Raw genomic sequence first — 17,292 nt, forward strand, 5'->3', positions numbered from 1 at the left:
ATTATACTATCCTTACACTATCCCTCATATATCAAATTTTTTAAAACCAAAATTGTCTTTGTTGTCCTGTAGAGACAAAATTATGAAAGCTCAGTCTGATTAGCAACACAGTTTTTATTTTTAGACAATATAGTAACTAAGCCCCATTACATATTATCAAAAAAAAAAAAAGCCTAGCTCACCCAAAAGTGATGTTATAGATGGAGCTAGATGGGCCGAGTCAGTCCATGCCTTATTTTATGCCCTGGGATACTCCAGAAGAATGATCTCCCTACCTAACTCTTGACTCTGTCCCTGTCCACATGTGAGTTTGGGTTTTCTCACCCACCTTTTCCTGCCCCAGCAACTCCTGTCCATTCTCCATGGTATAAATAAATTAAAAATCCAGCAGGGACGGTGGCAACTGCAAATAATGGCTGCACTAATTTCACCATGAGAGTGCCCCAGAAATAAAAGAATCTGTCTACTTTAGCTCTCTAGCATCTACCAAAAGCTGAAACATCGGTTTTGGTTGGACTGTCCCTTTCAGGTGCCCGATATTAAATATTAGAATAGCTGCTGAGTTATTAATTTCAATGATGGGTACACCTTAACCATCTTTAAGGAGAGTTGGCAATCTGGTATTTGGTGAATGATTTCTCTTCTAGAAGTTAACAACCATTACTCTTGTATTTTCCTATATCAGGGAGTAAAGATGGACGAACCTATGATCCACACAGGTATATGTCCTTTTTCTTATTTATCCTTTCCAGCGGCTTCTTCCCAAATAATTGCATGATCCAGCCCATTCCGACTAATTTGTGTATTCTGTCATGTGGCCCATGACATAGCTTTTGGTGCATGCAAATTCTAACCATGGTTTCCTCATATTGGTCAATGGTCTCCGGCTACCATGATTCACTCCATCTCATCTTCCCAGCAAGAGCTCATACATCTCATTTCATGCTTGCGACTTGTTGATTTTTCAACATTCAATTCACACAATGTTTAGGTTAATGTGCCACTGATAAGAAAGCCTGTGCATTGTGTTTTCTCTGTGTTGTGTGTACACTATTATTTTGCATCTCCATATATTTATATAAAGTTGTATATGTGTATTACCATTTTATGCTTTGCAAAATGCATGAAACAATGTACAGAAGTATACCTTTGTATTTTAGAGTAAATTGTGGGTTTTTCAACCCTTCATGTATTTCACAGGTGTACTTTTTAGGTTAGCCAATAATAAGCAAATTATAATTTACCACTGAAAAACAAGATATATCAATGTCACTGTATTGCTTTATTGTCACCCTGTTTATGACATGCCCCCATATAGATACAGTGCCTTGTAAAAGTATTCATACCCGTTGAAATTTTCCACATTTTGTCATGTTACAACCAAAAACGTAAATGTATTTTATTGGGATTTTATGCGATAGAGCAACACAAAGTGGCACATAATTGTGAAGTGGAAGGAAAATTATAAATGGTTTTCAAAAATTTTTACAAATAAATATGTGAAAAGTTTGACATGTATTTGTGTTCAGCCCCCCTAAGTCAATACTTTGTAGAACCACCTTTCGCTGCACTTACAGTCACAAGTCTTTTTGGGGATGTCTCTACCAGCTTTGCACATCTGGAGAGAGACATTTTTGCCCATTATTCTTTGCAAAACAGCTCAAGCTCTGTCAGATTGGATGGAGAGCGTCTGAACAGCAATTTTCAAGTCTTGCCACAAATTCTCAATTCGATTTTGGTCTGGACTTTGACTGGGCCATTCTAACACATGGATATGCTGTGCTCTAAACCATTCCATTGTAGTTCTGGCTGTATGTTTAGTGTTGTTGTCCTGCTGGAAGGTGAACCTCCACCCTAGTCTCAAGTCTTTTGCAGACTCTAATGCCCTGGACACATGGTCGGACTTTCCGACGGAAAATGTGCAATCGGATCATGTCATCGGAAAATCCGATCGTGTGTGGGCTCGATCGGATTCCAACACACAAAGTTTGAGAGCTGGAGCTAAAATTTTCCAACAACAAAATCCGATCATTTAAATTCCGATTGTGAGTAGACAATTCCGACAAAGTGCCTAGCATGCTCATAAAATTATGAGACGAAAGCTTTTGGCTACTGGCCTGTTTATACTCCTGTTGTATGTTTTGTACATAAACGCGTTTTGGAATGACCGGATTTTCTGACAACTTTGTGCAACCGTGTGTATGCAAGACAAGTTTGGGCCAAAATCCGTCTGAAAAAATCAGACAGATTTTGTCGTCGGAAAGTCCAACCGTGTGTATGGGGCATAACAGGTTTTCTCCTAAGATTGGCCAGTATTTGGCTCCATCCAACTTCCCATCAACTCTGACCAGCTTCCCTGTCCGTGCAGAAGAAAAGCATTGCACAACATGATGCTGCCACCACCATGCTCCACGGTGGGGATGGTGTGTTCAGGGTGATGTGCAGTGTTAGTTATCCGCCACACATAGCGGTTTGCTTTTAGGCCATAAAGTTCAATTTTGGTCTCGTCTGACCGGAGTACCTTCTTCCACATGTTTGCTGTGTCCCCCACATGGCTTCTTGAAAACTGCAAGCAGGACTTCTTATGGCTTTCTTTCAATAAAGGCTTTCTTCTTGCCACTCTTCCATAAAGGCCAGATTTGTGGAGTACATGACTAATAGTTTCTCCCACCTGAGCTGTGGATCTCTGCAGCTCCCCCAGAGTTGCCATAGGCCTCTTGGCTGCTTCTCTGATTCACTTCTTGCTGGATTGAACAGTGCTATGTGAGATGCTCAAAGATTGGGATATATTTTTTTAAGCTAACCTTAAACTTCTCCACAACTTTATCCCTGACCTGCCTGGTGTGTTCCTTGGCCTTCACAATGCTGTTTGTGCACTATGATTTTCTAACAAACCTCTGAGGGCTTCATAGAACAGTTGTACTTATACTAAGAATAAGTAAGACACAGGTGGACACTAATTACGTGACTTCTGAAGACAATTGGTTCCACTAGCTTTTAGGGGTATCAGAGTAAATACCCCTAAATACTTCCTTCATCATACTTCATACTTCCTTCATACTTTCTTCATCAGCTCATCCCCCCACAGCTATTACCTTTTGTATCAATTTGTATCAATCCCTTCCTTTTTAGATTGTAAGCTCTAACAAGCAGGGCCCTCTGATTCCTCTTGTACCAAACTGTAATGTAACTGTAATCTCTGCCCTCGTGTTGTAAAGCGCTGCGCAAACTGTTGGCGCTATATAAAACCTGTATAATAATAATAATAATAAAGAGGGCTGAATACAAATGCACGCCACACTTTTCAGATATTTATTTGTAAAACAATTATTATTTCCCTTCCACGTCACAATTATGTGCCACTTTATGTTGGTCTATCACATAAAATCCCAATAAAATACATTTACATATTTGATTGTAACATGGCAAAATGTAGACAATTTCAAGGGGTGTGAATACTTTTTCAAGGCACTGTAAAACAGTTAAATGTACGTATTTCAGGTATATATATTTCAGGTATATATTTAGAGGTTGGACAAGTAGCCCTTTTAAAACAACCTATCACAGTAGGGCATATGGCGTCAGGAGGTCAGAGGTAAGCTGACGTCTTAAGCCGCGTACACACGGGCGGACTGTCTGGCCAACTAAGTCCGTCAGACAATCCGACAGACAGTCCGTCCTACTTTTGAATGAACGGACTTGACCACACACGATGAACAGACAGTCCGTTGAAAGCTTGCGTGATGACGTGTACAGCACGTACGACGGGACTAGAAATACAACGTCCAATACACTGCTATGCAACCTTCGGCCGTGTAAATCCTTTCTGAGCATGCGCCATACTTAGTCCGTCCAACTTGCCTACTCACGAGCGGACTGTCCGCTGAAACCAAAGTTGGACGGACAATATTACGGAAATTCCGAAAGACTTAGTCCGCCAGACTGTCCGCTGAAAAAGTCAGCTGAAGCCCACACACGAGCGGACTGTCCGCTGAAATGTGTTTCAGCGGACTAAGTTGGACAGACAGTCCGCCCGTGTGTACGCGGCCTTACAGATGCTGCCTGTCAACAATATGACCTCACACGCTATCACCCAGCTACACAGAATGCCCAGCAATGTCAAATAACAGAATCCTTTAGTTGTTTATTCTCTTATACTACAAGGCTTTGTTTACATTGTTATGCACTAACAGGAGTTGGCAGACAGTGTGCAAGGGCAGGCAAATGACAGGGCAGCGACACACAGAGCTAAGGCCTCACGCACAGAGGACGTTTATTTAACTCTCCTGGAAGCCAGCAACAGTTTTTCAGAAACAATGCCTGAAGCTTGTAAAAGTGTCTAAAGCTTGTACAAGCTTTTAGGGGCTTTTAGGAGCTTTTACAGGCGTCAAGCTCTTTGGCGTTAATTCATTTCATTGGCCAGAATAAATAATTTGTTCTGGCCATTGAAATTAGTTAATGCTCAAGCACTGGCATTTAGGCGCATTTAGCAGCTTTTAGCTTCTTTTAGTAGCGTCAAGCGTTTTTTTTTTTTGCCCAAACTCTGCTGCTCGTGGTCGCACTGGCAGAGGTTTTTTTTTTCCTGTCACTAAACGCTGCTAAAAGCCTATGTGTACATGGACACATAGGGGTTTATTTACTAAAGGCAAATCCACTGTGCCCTACAAGTACACTTGGAAGTGCAGTCGCTGTAGATCGCTGTAGAGGGGGACATGCAAAAAGAATAACAAACAGCATTTTTGCTTGCACGTGATTGGATGATAGAAATCAGCAGAGCTTCCCTTCACTTCAGATTGTCCCCTCAGATCTACAGTGAACTTGTAGTGCACTGTGGATTTGCCTTTAGTAAATCAACCCCATAGGCTAACATGGAGGGGCATTTTGAGCCAGAAAAAAAACGCCAAATGCCCCTAGAAGCAGCTGTAAAACATCCAGTGTGTTTGAAGCCTTAAAGTGATTGCAAAGGTTTTTTTTTTTTTTTAAATAACAAATATGTTATACTTGCCTCCTCTGTGCAAGGGTTTTGCACAGAGCGCCCTGACCCTCCTCTTCTGGAGTCCCCTGGTGGCGCTCCTGGCTCCTCCTGTGCATTGAGTGTCCCCACAGAGAGCCGGAATCCATAGGGTTACTCGTGCAGGTGCGCTCCTTAGTCCTGCTGCTGCGTTCATTGACACAGACAGCAGGACTCGGCCCCGCCCCCAATTTTATTGACAGCAGCGGGAGCTCGTGCTCCTATCAATCTATCCTATGAGGACCTGAGACAACGCCTGGAGCTGCTGGGCTCATTCTCGTCACTGGAAAGATTGGGTTCAGGTACGTAAAAGGGAAACTCTGGAGGGGAGCTTCAGCACAGAAGGTTTTTCACTTTAAAGGGGTTGTAAAGGCAGAAGGTTTTTTTTATCTTAATGCATTCTATCCATTAAGATAAAATATATTTTGCGTGTATCAGTCCCCCCCAGCACCCTCCTAATTAATTACCTGAGCCCCATCTCTCTACAGCGATGTTCACGAATGTCTAAGCCGCCCGGGACACTCCTCCTCTTTGGCTCCCGCGGCTGTCAATCAGCCAATCAGGGGAGAGAGGGGACGAGCCCAGGTTGGGGCTCTGTGTCTGAATGGACACACGGAGCTATGAGTCGACTCCAGTGCCTCCATAGGAAGCTACTGACTGTGGGGGCACTACCTAGGAGGGAGGGGCCAGGAGCAGCAAAGAGGGACCCGAGAAGAGGATGATCCAAGCTGCTCTGTGCAAAACCACTGCACAGAGGAGGTAAGTATAAAATGTTTGTTATTTTAAAAAATGTAAAAAAAAAAAAAAAGAGAATTTTCAATCACTCTAATGCATAGAATGCATTAAGGTGAAAAACCATGAGACTTTACAACTCCTGCAGAAAATGTGACTGATGTACCATAAGTTGACATTTAGATGTGACCATAGGTTGACCTTTATAGCAGAAGATCTAGAAACTGCCCATTCTGTAAAAGAGCTGTTGATTCAGCCAGAAGCATGTTATTATGACATGCAATAAAACTGTCTGAGAGACCAATTTAGCATAGTGACATTCCTTGCAATGGTATTAGAAGAAAGATTTTTTATCTGTTTTCTTTTAACAAAATTCTGCATAAAAGATTGAGATAAAAGAGAGATAAAATTTGCTATTTATTGACTGAATGGTAGCTTAAACCATTTGTGAATGGCCAATATTAGCGTAAGCTAGTGGGTGGAACTTATGTGCTGAACAGTTTTTCATACAATATTTCACAATACATGGATAATGGTAACTTTAAAGGGAACGTGTTCATGTGTACAGAAGAGAGGAGTAGAAGAGCAGCCAAGCATTGTGAAAAGCAGGGGCAGGCATACTATGTGTGCATAATGAGTGGCTGTACAAAGTCCCTTTAAACTTAGGGGCCCATTTATTCTAGATGTGGGTCAGATGGTTACTGCCACTGCTTTGCAGACCTGCACACAGCTAACTTCTGTCTAGCTGTCAATCTATATATATTGGAAACGTCACTTTACATGACCAGTAGCCGAGTAACAATTGCCCAGAAAATACCACTCAACCTTAGTTCATCTAAAGTTACCTGTAGAGACGAAAATCTTCCCCCAATCTAGTGAGAGCAGAGAACAGTGGACTCAGGTCCAGTGAGATTAGGGTACAGTAGCCCTCAATCCAGTGAGATCAGAGGACAGTAGACCTTAATCCAGTGAAATTAGGGAACAGTAGACCTCAATCGAGTGAAATTAGGGAACAGTAGCCCTCAATCCAGTGAGATCAGAGGACAGTAGACCTCAATCCAGTGAGTTTAGGGAACAGTAGACCTCAATTCAGTGAAATCAGAAGACAGTAGACCTCTGTGGCCTATTTTATCTTCAAGCATAAATGCAGTTTTATGAAGGTTTCCACGACATCTTTATGCCAGTAGAATGTTGGGGAGCACAGTATGTAATAATCATTTGCCTTTGTCTTATGACAGTGTTCATTGCTAATACTTTTTTATCTGGCTCTTTAAAGGTGTTTGCAGTGATCGTCATAGGATTTTCAGATGAGACACTTGCATAATAATATCCATTATGAGTTTGCTCCAGGCTACATTTTTTAAAGCTCTGCACTTCCAGTATCTACTCTGTGAAAATCTGTTTGTCTGAAGTTTGACACTTTGATAGGAAAATCACAAAACATCTGCCTGGAAAGCAGCATTATTGTGGTTATGACGCACTGTAGAGGTTTGCCCTGTACGCAGACAACATTTTTTGCATTGTATGCATTCCGCCTGCCACTTAAGTTTAATACAGATTTACTTACCCAGAGGACCTTAGACTGACTGAGCTGCCAGAGATCCTTTCTTTGTTTTTGTTATTAAATTAATTAAAAAAAGATTTAGGGCGAAACTGCAGCCATACCAACGCACACACATGAAATATACATCTGTGAATCGTTTACCTGACTAAGTATCTTTAATTCTGTTCAACCACACTTATAATTCACACAACCCTTCCATACAATGTAGTGAGAAGGGGACACCTCTGTTCAATATCTATAGCTAAGCATGTAAGCAGATGCTTATAGAGGTATTGCTGTGTTAGTTGTGCTCATTATTTTCTGGGTTAAATGTATTTTCTAATGTGTGAGTTGCATTATTCAATTAATGTCTGCTGGACAAAGAATATAAAAAGGGGAACTCTATCTAGGTCAGAGGTCTTGTTCGCTGCTCTCACATGGGACGAAAAGGAGAGTGATGCTGAGGTTGTAATCTCTACTTTTAGGACATTCTTACCTAATGAAGGTATGACCAACTCATGAGGCACAAGGGAGCACCAGGGACACACTAAAAGGGCACTTAGAGGCCTATGTATAGGAATGTGCATGAACGATGTTGCTGAGAACTGTCCACATGTTATATTCAACTACTTCAGTAAAGTACTTTATTGTTAAGCCAATCTGCCTGGTCTGAAGTCACAAAAGGGGTGCATGCATAGCATATCAAAGAAGAGGGCTTAGAAGAGGGTGAAGAGAAGTTAGTGCAGACACAATAGAAAAGTCTAACCTGCAGTGGAAGCCAAAGAGGGTATGTTGTGGTTGCTCCGGGCAACTGGAGTGTCATTGCTAGGGTGTCGGGTACTTAAGTAGCCAGCCAACGGGTGTCTTGGTGACATGGAATGGGTGACGGAGGGTCTTGGCAGTGAGAAGGTTTGAGAGCTTGTCTGCCTTCCTAGCAATTGGTGCCCCACATACAGGGACCAACATCCTGGAACGTGGTATCCCAGGTACCTAGCCTAAGATGTTACGGAAGAAAAGTAAGAGGCAGCGGGAATGGAGAAGCTCAGGAACATGTGAAGAGATTATCTCTGTGTGTCAGGGAAAAGTCGTATGGTGTTATTGGGAGTTAGGTGGCATGTGGAATTGCTACATCCATTGGGAGAAGTTCTGTAAAGTGAAACATACACAAAGGGTTAACTGTGCAAGAGGAACATGCTCACTTCTACGTTAGAGTGCTGCCTTAACACTGTTTCATGTGACTTCAGCCTGTAAGTGCAGACATTAGCAAGCATTGTACTGTGACCATACCGGGGTCTGGAGAATTAACCAAACGTGGAGTAGAGGATGCTCACTTCTAAGTCACAGTGCTGCCTTAATGATGATTTCACACGTCGGCAGCCTCCATCTGTAGGTGCAGGCATTAGAGAGCGCTACTAGCGAGTCCCAACTTGGGAGTGTTAAACCGCGGTCACAAGCAGCTTCCTGTGTTACCAACAATCGCTGGAATAGGAAGCATTGTATTGCTGAGGCTCTGTACTTTTCCCAATCATGAGCTGCCTGAACAATTTTGTGTAATTCAATAAAGTCTGGCTCACTCTCTGATTTGTTATGTGCAGAAGATCTGAGGAATTCAGTATGCGATTCAGTTTAGTTAATGGTACATTATTGAGAGGCAAACTGAATGATTTATGAATGAATATAAAGTGCCTTTCAAAAGTATTCACCCCCCTGGTTTTTTCCTATTTTGTTACATTACAGCCTTTAGTTCAATGTTTTTTTAATCTGAATTATATGTGATGGAGCAGAACACAAAAGTCTAAATTTATGAAGTAAAATTAGAAAAATAAATACAGAAAACAATTTTTCATAAATAAAAAACTGATAATTGGCATGTGCATATGTATTCACTCCCTTTCTTATGAAGCCCATAAAAAGCTCTGGTGCAACCAATTACCTTCAGAAGTCACATAATTAGTGAAATGATGTCCACCTGTGTACAGTCTAAGTGTCACATGATCTGTCATTACATATGCACACCTTTTTGAAAGGCCCCAGAAGCTGCAACACCTAAGCAAGAGGCACCACTAACCAAACACTGCCCTGAAGACCAAGGAACTCTCCAAACAAGTAAGGGACCATGTTGTTGAGAAGTACATGTCAAGGTTAGGTTATAAAAAGAATCCAAATCTTTGATGATCCATAGAATTACCATCAAATCTATCATAACCAAATGGAAAGAACATGGCACCACAGCAAACCTGTCAAGATACGGCCACACACCAAAACTCACGGACCAGGCAAGGAGGGCATTAATCAGAGAGGCAGCACAGAGACCTAAGGTGACCCTGGAGGAGCTGCAGAGTTCCACAGCAGAGACTGGAGTATCTGTACATAGGACAACAATAAGCCGTATGCTCCATAGAGTTGGGCTTTATGGCAGAGTGGCCAGAAGAAAGCCATTACTTTCAGTAAAAAACAAAATGGCGCGTTTTGAGTTTGCGAAAAGGCATATGTGAAACTCCTGAAATGTATGGAGGAAGGTTCTCTGGTCCGATTAGACTAAAATTGAACTTTTTGACCATCAAAGAAAATTCTATGTCTGGGGCAAATCCAACACATCACATCACCCAAAGAACCCCATGTTTTTCAGCAATTGGGACTGGGAAACTGGTCAGAGTTGAGGGAAAGATGGATGGTGCCAAGTACAGGGCTAAGTACTTGAGAAAAACCTGTACCACTCTGTGTGTGCTTTGAGGGTAGGATGGAGGTTCACCTTCCAGCAAGACAATGACCCCAAACACACTGCTAAAGCAACACTTGAGTGGTTTAAGGGGAAACATGTAAATGTGTTGGAATGGCCTAGTCAAAGCCCAGACCACAATCCAATTGAAAATATGTGGTCAAACTTAAAGATTGCTGTTCACAAGCGCAAACCATCAAACTTGAAGGAGCTGGAGCAGTTTTGCAAGGAGGAATGGGCAAAAATGCCAGTGTAAGATCCGACAAGCTCATAGAGATTTATCCAAAGCGACTTGGAGCAGTGATAGCTGCGAAAAGGTGGCTCTACAAAGTATTGACTTTAGGGGGGTGAATAGTTATGCACATTGTCTTTTTCCGTTATTTTGTCCTATTTGTCCTTCAAAGTTGTGGGCATGTTCTGTAAATTAAATGATGCAAATCCTCAAACAATCCATGTTAATTCCAGGTTGTGAGGCAACAAAACACGAAAAATGCCAAGGGGGGTACATCATTTTGCAAGACACTGTAGGTGTGTGCTAATATCTGGATTTTTCTATGCCTAGCATTCCTTAAAATTAAGCAGCCATGATAGGAATGTTTGGGGCAGCCATTGCTGACTCTCTTCTGAAAATACTAGTTGCCTGTTTTTTGTTGGCTTAACTACCTTGAGTCAAAACCCCAAAACAGTTCTGCATATTGGGAAATTCTGAGGAGTGTTATGAATTTTTATCCCCAGAATTGCTTTGGATCACTGACTCAATGTTATCTAAACAAGGGGGTTACCATAATAGACAGGCAACTAACATTTCCAGAAAAAACTGAACAGCTAGTTCATGGCTACCTCCATGTTTTTCTTGTGATAGGTTTCTGTTAAAAATATTCTTAACATGCTCTAATATTAAACATGTTTCAGTGCCTTGAAAAGGTATTCATATGCCTTGAAATTTTCCACATTTTGTCATGTTTATTGTGATAGACCAACACAAAGTGGCACATAATTGTGAAGTGGAAGGAAAATGATAAATGTTTTTCAAAATGTTTTACAAATAAATATCTGAAAAGTGTGGCGCTCATTTGTATTCATGCCCCTTTACTCTGATACCCCTAAATAAAATCCAGTCAACCTGAGGTAATTTAAGCTCAATAAAAAAAAGAGCTGTTCTTTGAAGCCCTCGGAGGTTTGCTAGAGAACCTTAGTGAACAAACAGCATCCTGAAGACCAATGAACACACCAGACAGGTCAGGTATAAAGTTGTGGAGAAGTTTAAAGCAGGGTAAGGTTGTAAAAAAATAAACCAAGCTTTGAACATTTCACGGAGTGTTCAATCCATTATCTGAAAATGGAAAGAGTATAGCACAACTGCAAACCTACCAAGACATGGCCATCCACCTAAACTGACAGGCTAGGAGAGCATTAATCAGAGAAGCAGCCAAGAAGCCCATGGCAACTCTGGTGGAGCTGCCGAGATCCACAGCTCAGGTGGGAGAATCTGTCCACAGGACAACTGTTGGTCATGCACTCCACAAATCTGGCCTATTTGAAAGAGTGGAAGAAGAAAGCCATTGCTGAAAGAAAGCCATAAGTTTGAAAGAAGCCATGTGGAGGACACAGCAAATATGTGAAAGAAGGTTCTCTGGTCAGGTGAGACCAAAATTTTACTTTTTGGCCTAAAAGTAAAAAGCTATGTGTGGCAGAAAACGAACACTGTACATCACCCTGAACACACCATACCCATAGTGACACATGGTGGTATCAGCATCATGCTGTGGGGGTGCTTTTCTTCAGCAGTAACAGGAAAGCTGGCCAGAGTTGATGGGAAGATGGATAGAGCCAAATACAAGGCATTCTTAGAAGAAAAACTGTTATGCCGCGTACATAGGACCAGACTTTTCGATGGTCTTCCCGACAGACTTTCTGAACGAATGGACTTGGCCACACATGAACGGACTAAGTCAGTTTAGTTTTGAACGTGATGACGTAAGACAGGACTAAACAATGAAGTTCAATAGCCCCAGTAGCCAATAGTTGCCCTTGCGTCGACAAACGTTTTTCTAGTTTTTTAGTCCGTCGGACTTAAGTTCTTTGGATAGATTTGAAACATTTTCTATTTCTTGGTCTATTTGTTTTTTTTTTTATAAAAAATGGTCGGACTAGTCCACACACGATCGGATTGTTTCCGACAGACTGATCCCGTCGGACCTAGTCTGCCGGAAAGTCTGGTCGTGTGTACGCGACATTAGAGTCTGCAAAAGACTTGAGACTGGGGCGGAAGTTCACCTTCCAGCAGGACAACGACCCTAAACATACAGCCAGAGCTACAATGGAATGGTTTAAATCAAAGCAGATTCATGGCCCAGTCAAAGTCCAGACCTAAATCCAATTGAGAATATGTGGCAACACATGAACATTGCTGTACACAGACGCTCTCCAATCTGACAGAGCTTGAGCTATTTTGCAGAGAAAAATGGGCAAAAACTTCACTCTCTAGATGTGCAAAGCTGGTAGAGACATACCCAAAAAGAATTGCAGCTGTAATTGCAGTGAAAGGTGGTTTTACAAAGTATTGACTTAGGGGAGCTGAATACAAATGCACGCCACACTTCAGTTATTTGTTTGTTAAAAATTTGAAAAACATTTATCATTTTTCTTCCACTTCACAATTATATGCCACTTTGTGTTGGTCTATCACATAAAATCCCAATAAAATACATGTACGTTTTTGGTTGTAACATGACAAAATGTGGAAAATGTGAAGGGGTATGAATACATTTTCAAGGTACTGTATGTATTGTATAGAAAGATTTATTTTCAACCACTGGGTTTTACACTTTAATGTAGCACATGTATGCATGTGTTTTGGTGCTGGAGCCTCATATGACCTGCTTATGTCTCAACCAAAAATAATTACAATAGGATCTAATGCATCTAAAGAAATACATGTCAAGCTCAGAGTCCTAGAGTTCATCCACACTGCTAAATTTAAAGCCAACTGAAAACCTCTGACAGTAAACAGAGCCTATCTATATGAGCCCATACTTAAATCACTCCACTGGAGAGAAGAGCTAAGCATTCCCCCACATAAATTGAAAACTCCAACAGGAAAAGTGAGACATCTTTATTTGGGCCATGTTTGTGACAGAGTTCTGGGGAAGAGATGTCACCACCCACATCTTTAATTAATGTTTGTGGGAGAGAAAAGCAATCTATCCAAAACACAAATTAAATATGTGTCATAGATATACAGTTGTGCTCAGGATAGGGATCACATGAAGTCATTTATTATCACATCGTTTTTTGGCCCATTTTAAAATCATAATGATAACAGAAATCACCCAAATGGCCCTGATCAAAGGTTTACATACCTTGGAATGTTTGGCCTTGGTACAGACACAAAAGGTGGCACACACAGGTTAAAATGGCAATTAAAGGTTAATTTCTCACATTTGTGGCTTTTTAAATCACAATTAGTGTCTGTGTATAAATAGTCAATGAGTTTGTTAGCTCCCACTTGGATGCCCTAAGCAGGCTAGACACAGCCATGAGGAGGTAGAAAAGAACAGTCAAAAGACCTGCGTGACAAAGCAATGGAGCTTTATAAAGATGGAAAAGGATATCCAAATCCTTGAATATGCCAGTCAGTACGGTTTAATCCCTTATTAAGAAGTGGAAAATTCGAGGCTCTTTTGATACCAAGACAAGGCCATATAGACCAAGAAAGATTGCAGACAAAACTGGCAGAATAATTGCTCAGGATACAAAGAAAAACCCATAGGTAACCTCAGGAGAAATACAGGCTGCTCTCCAAAAGACGGTGTGGTTGTTTTTAAGGAGCACAATTCAATGATACTTGGAAAAAAAAAGAGCTGCATGGTTGAGCTACCAGAAGAAAGCATTTACTGCGCCAATGCCACAAAAAAGCCTAATGAGGCATGTCAAGGTGTTGGGCATATTGTAACCAGGCTTTTTTTGTGGCACTTGTACAGTAAAGGCTTCTTTCTGGCAACGTGATCTTGCAGCTCTTTTTTGTTCAAGTATCATCGTATTGTGCTCCTTAAAAACGACACCATCTTTTTCCAGTGCAGCCTGTATTTCTCCTGAAGATACCTGTGGGTTTTTCTTTGTATCCCAAACAATTCCTATGGCAGTTGTGGCTGAAAGCTTTTTTTGATCTACCTGACCTTGATTGGTATCAAGAGATCCCCAAATTTTCCACTTCTTATTTAATGATTGGACAGTACTGACTGGCATATTCAAGGCTTTGGATACCTTTTTATATCCTTTTCCATCTTTGTAAAGTTTCATTACCTTGTTACCCAGGTCTTTTGACAGTTTTTTTCTGCTCCCCATGGCTTAGTATATAGCCTTCTTAGTGCATCCATGTGAGAGCTAACAAATTCATTGACTTTTTATACATGGCCTCTAATTGCGGTTTAAAAAGCCACAAATGTGGGAAATTAACCTTTAATAGCCATTTTAACCTGTGTGTTTCATCTTCTGCGTCTGTACCAAGGCCAAACATTCCAGGGTGTGTAAACTTTTGATCAGGGCCATTTGGATTATTTCTGTTATCATTATGATTTTAAAAGGAACCAAAAAACTATTTGATAATAAATGGCTTCATGTGATCACTATCCTTCAGTAAAAGACAGTTTTTTGGCATGATTAGTCATATTTTCAATATAAATGCCAAAATGTCACAATTTCTGCCAGGGTGAGCAAACTTTTTCAGCGCTGTCACACTTTGAATGACAGTTGTGTGGTCATGCTACACTGTAACCATGTGAAATGTGTATCATTTTCTTCACACAAATAGTGCTTTCTTTTGGTGGTATTTAATTATTCTTGTTTTTTAAATTTTTTTCCTAAAAAAAAAGACAATTTTTTTTAAAGTCAGTAAATTTTGTAAATAAGTAATTTTTCTCCTTCACTGATGGGCGCTGATGAGGCAGCACTGATGGGCACTGATAGGCTGCACTGATGGGCACTGATGAGGTGGCACTTAGGGGCACTGATGAGGCGGCACTTATGGACAGATTAGGTGGCACTGATGAGCACAAATATGCCACACTTATGGGCACTGATAGGTGGCACTGATATGTGGCACTGAAGAGCACTGATAGGTGGCACTGATGGGTGGCACTGGTGGGCACTGATATGCAGCACTGGTGGGCACATATAGGCGGCACTGGTGGGCACAGATAGGTGGTACAGATGAGTGGCACTGATTGGCATTGATGGGTGGAATTGATGAGTAGCAGTGATGAGCATCAATGGGCAGCAGTGATGGACATTGATGGGCAGCACTGATAGCCAGCACTGACTGGCATCACTAATGGCCACTGATTGCTGGCACTTGTGGACACTGATTGGCATTTGTGGGCAGAGATTTGTGGAAATTGTGGGCACTGTTTGGCACTGATTGCTGGCAGTGGTGGACACACAGTTCTGCCACTGGTGGGCACTTAATTGCAATCAGGGAACTGATGATGAGTGCCCTGATTACATCCCTAGCTGTTTCCTGTGAGGAGATACCGCTGATCGGCTCTCCTCTCCTCACACTCTGTCAGTGTGAGGCGAGGAGCGCCGATTACCAGCATCTGCGTGTTTACATGTGACAGGCTATGATTGGACACAGTCGATCCCATACTTACCACATGGCCGTGGCTCTTTTCACAGATTGGGGTTGCGCTGTGTCCTAGCAGAATGGCGCGCAAAAATGGTTGTTCTGGAGGGACGTCATATGATGTCCACCCAGAACGAGAGCCACGCCGCCCAGCCATCATTTGACGGCTGGCAGGCGGGACGTGGTTAAAGGCTAAGTTCTCCTTTTTTTCTAAATTCCAGCTCCCCTATTGCAAAAATATCAAAGCTTTCCATAAAATCTACAGACACGACCCTTCTATGTACTTGTATAAAGATGGCCATACACTATGCAATCTGATTGTGTATTTAGTGAGAAGGGTGATCACTGATTGATTGCATTTCATTTAAAAAATGTGCAGCTGGGAATGGGAGGGTGGATGATGCAGGGTGTGTGCTAATGAGGTCAGTTGGTCAACTCCTTCCTGTGTCATAACATACAGTCTGTAAGGACATAAGACAGAAGCAATAGATGCGTTTGGAATCATGGATGGAGGACAGTAAGGTACGTGTCTGTAGATTTTATGGAAAGCTTTGATATTTTTGCCAAAAAAGTACATGAATGCTATATTGGTACATAGGGGAGCTGGAATTTAGAAAAAATAAAAAGAGGTGAACTTAGCCTTAAAAGTTTATCTAAAGCCATTTTTTAGATAGATTGTTGAGGGTGTAGAACCCTTGGCAGTCTTTTGCTGTCTGTATCCTCATTGGGGAAATTATGTTCATCTAATTGTCCTGTGACCTTTGTCATTAGGACTTAAAGTGAGGGGAAATCCAAGATTTTAAGTTGTCACAACATCACATTTTCCAGTAGGGAAGAGGGAATTTACCTTATGTTAAAGAGATTGTCTCTCACTTCCTTTTATCTTCTGCTCAAGGTGTAAAAGAAAGTCTTCCCATTGGGATACAGATTTAGAAAAACACTGACAAGGGCTCTATACAAAAGGAAAAAATGGAAGGTTTAGATTTAAAAATCAAATGGTACTTTTAATTTGTTGCCATCTAATTCACCTCGTCCTACTGTTTTTAACAATACATTTTTGATAAATAATGGGATTTTTTCAGGCGACTTGAACCAGAGCAGATGAGACACAATGAGCTGAATTTACTATAGTGTGAAGTAAACCTGGGCCCGGCTAACTAAAGTGTGAAAATAAGTGTACCTGTCCACACTTCAAACATCCATTTCATGAACACAGATCTACCTCACTACAGAAAATAACGCTTGCGACTTATGCAGCAGTGACATCACGCTGACAAAATCAATACCATTTTATCTACAGGATGAAATCATTGTATTATCATTCTTTTGGCAATTCACAACTTCCAGTTTTCTATACCAGGCAGCTATAGAAGCTGCAACATATATGATGGTGCACAAAGCAGATAATAAAGTACAAGACAAATACTACTGTATGACAAATACATACTGCTATGGTTTATGAGCAGAGAAATATTTCCAATGTCACATGAGATAGACCATTCCTTTATGGGTGTGATCAATGTGTTATATTATCCACTATCTTGTTATGTCTTATAGAACTATATAGAAAACAAATTATGTTGGACATATCTCATCACCAGAGTCCCTAGGAAATATATTCATCTAATGTGTTATTGAGCTTGTTTGAGCCAAGACATGCTTGT

General features: G+C 41.2%; 1 protein-coding gene across 2 annotated transcripts in view; it reads left to right on the forward strand.

The window, feature by feature from the left end:
• SULF1 (sulfatase 1) overlaps positions 1-17,292 on the forward strand; it is a 193,299-nt gene that overhangs the window by 171,552 nt on the left and 4,455 nt on the right. The window contains exon 20 of one of the 2 annotated variants that reach the window (XM_077492845.1): positions 686-719. The exons of the other annotated variant lie outside the window; for it this stretch is intronic. Within the exon in view, the coding sequence (XP_077348971.1) occupies positions 686-719 (34 nt within the window). The remainder of the gene's footprint in view (positions 1-685; positions 720-17,292) is intronic. 2 annotated transcript variants of the gene reach the window in all.

This window comes from Lithobates pipiens, unplaced genomic scaffold, assembly GCF_037356315.1.
Source record: "Lithobates pipiens isolate NorthernLeopardFrog02 unplaced genomic scaffold, aLitPip1_a1.2 Scaffold_19, whole genome shotgun sequence".
Classification (NCBI taxonomy): Eukaryota; Metazoa; Chordata; class Amphibia; order Anura; family Ranidae; genus Lithobates; species Lithobates pipiens.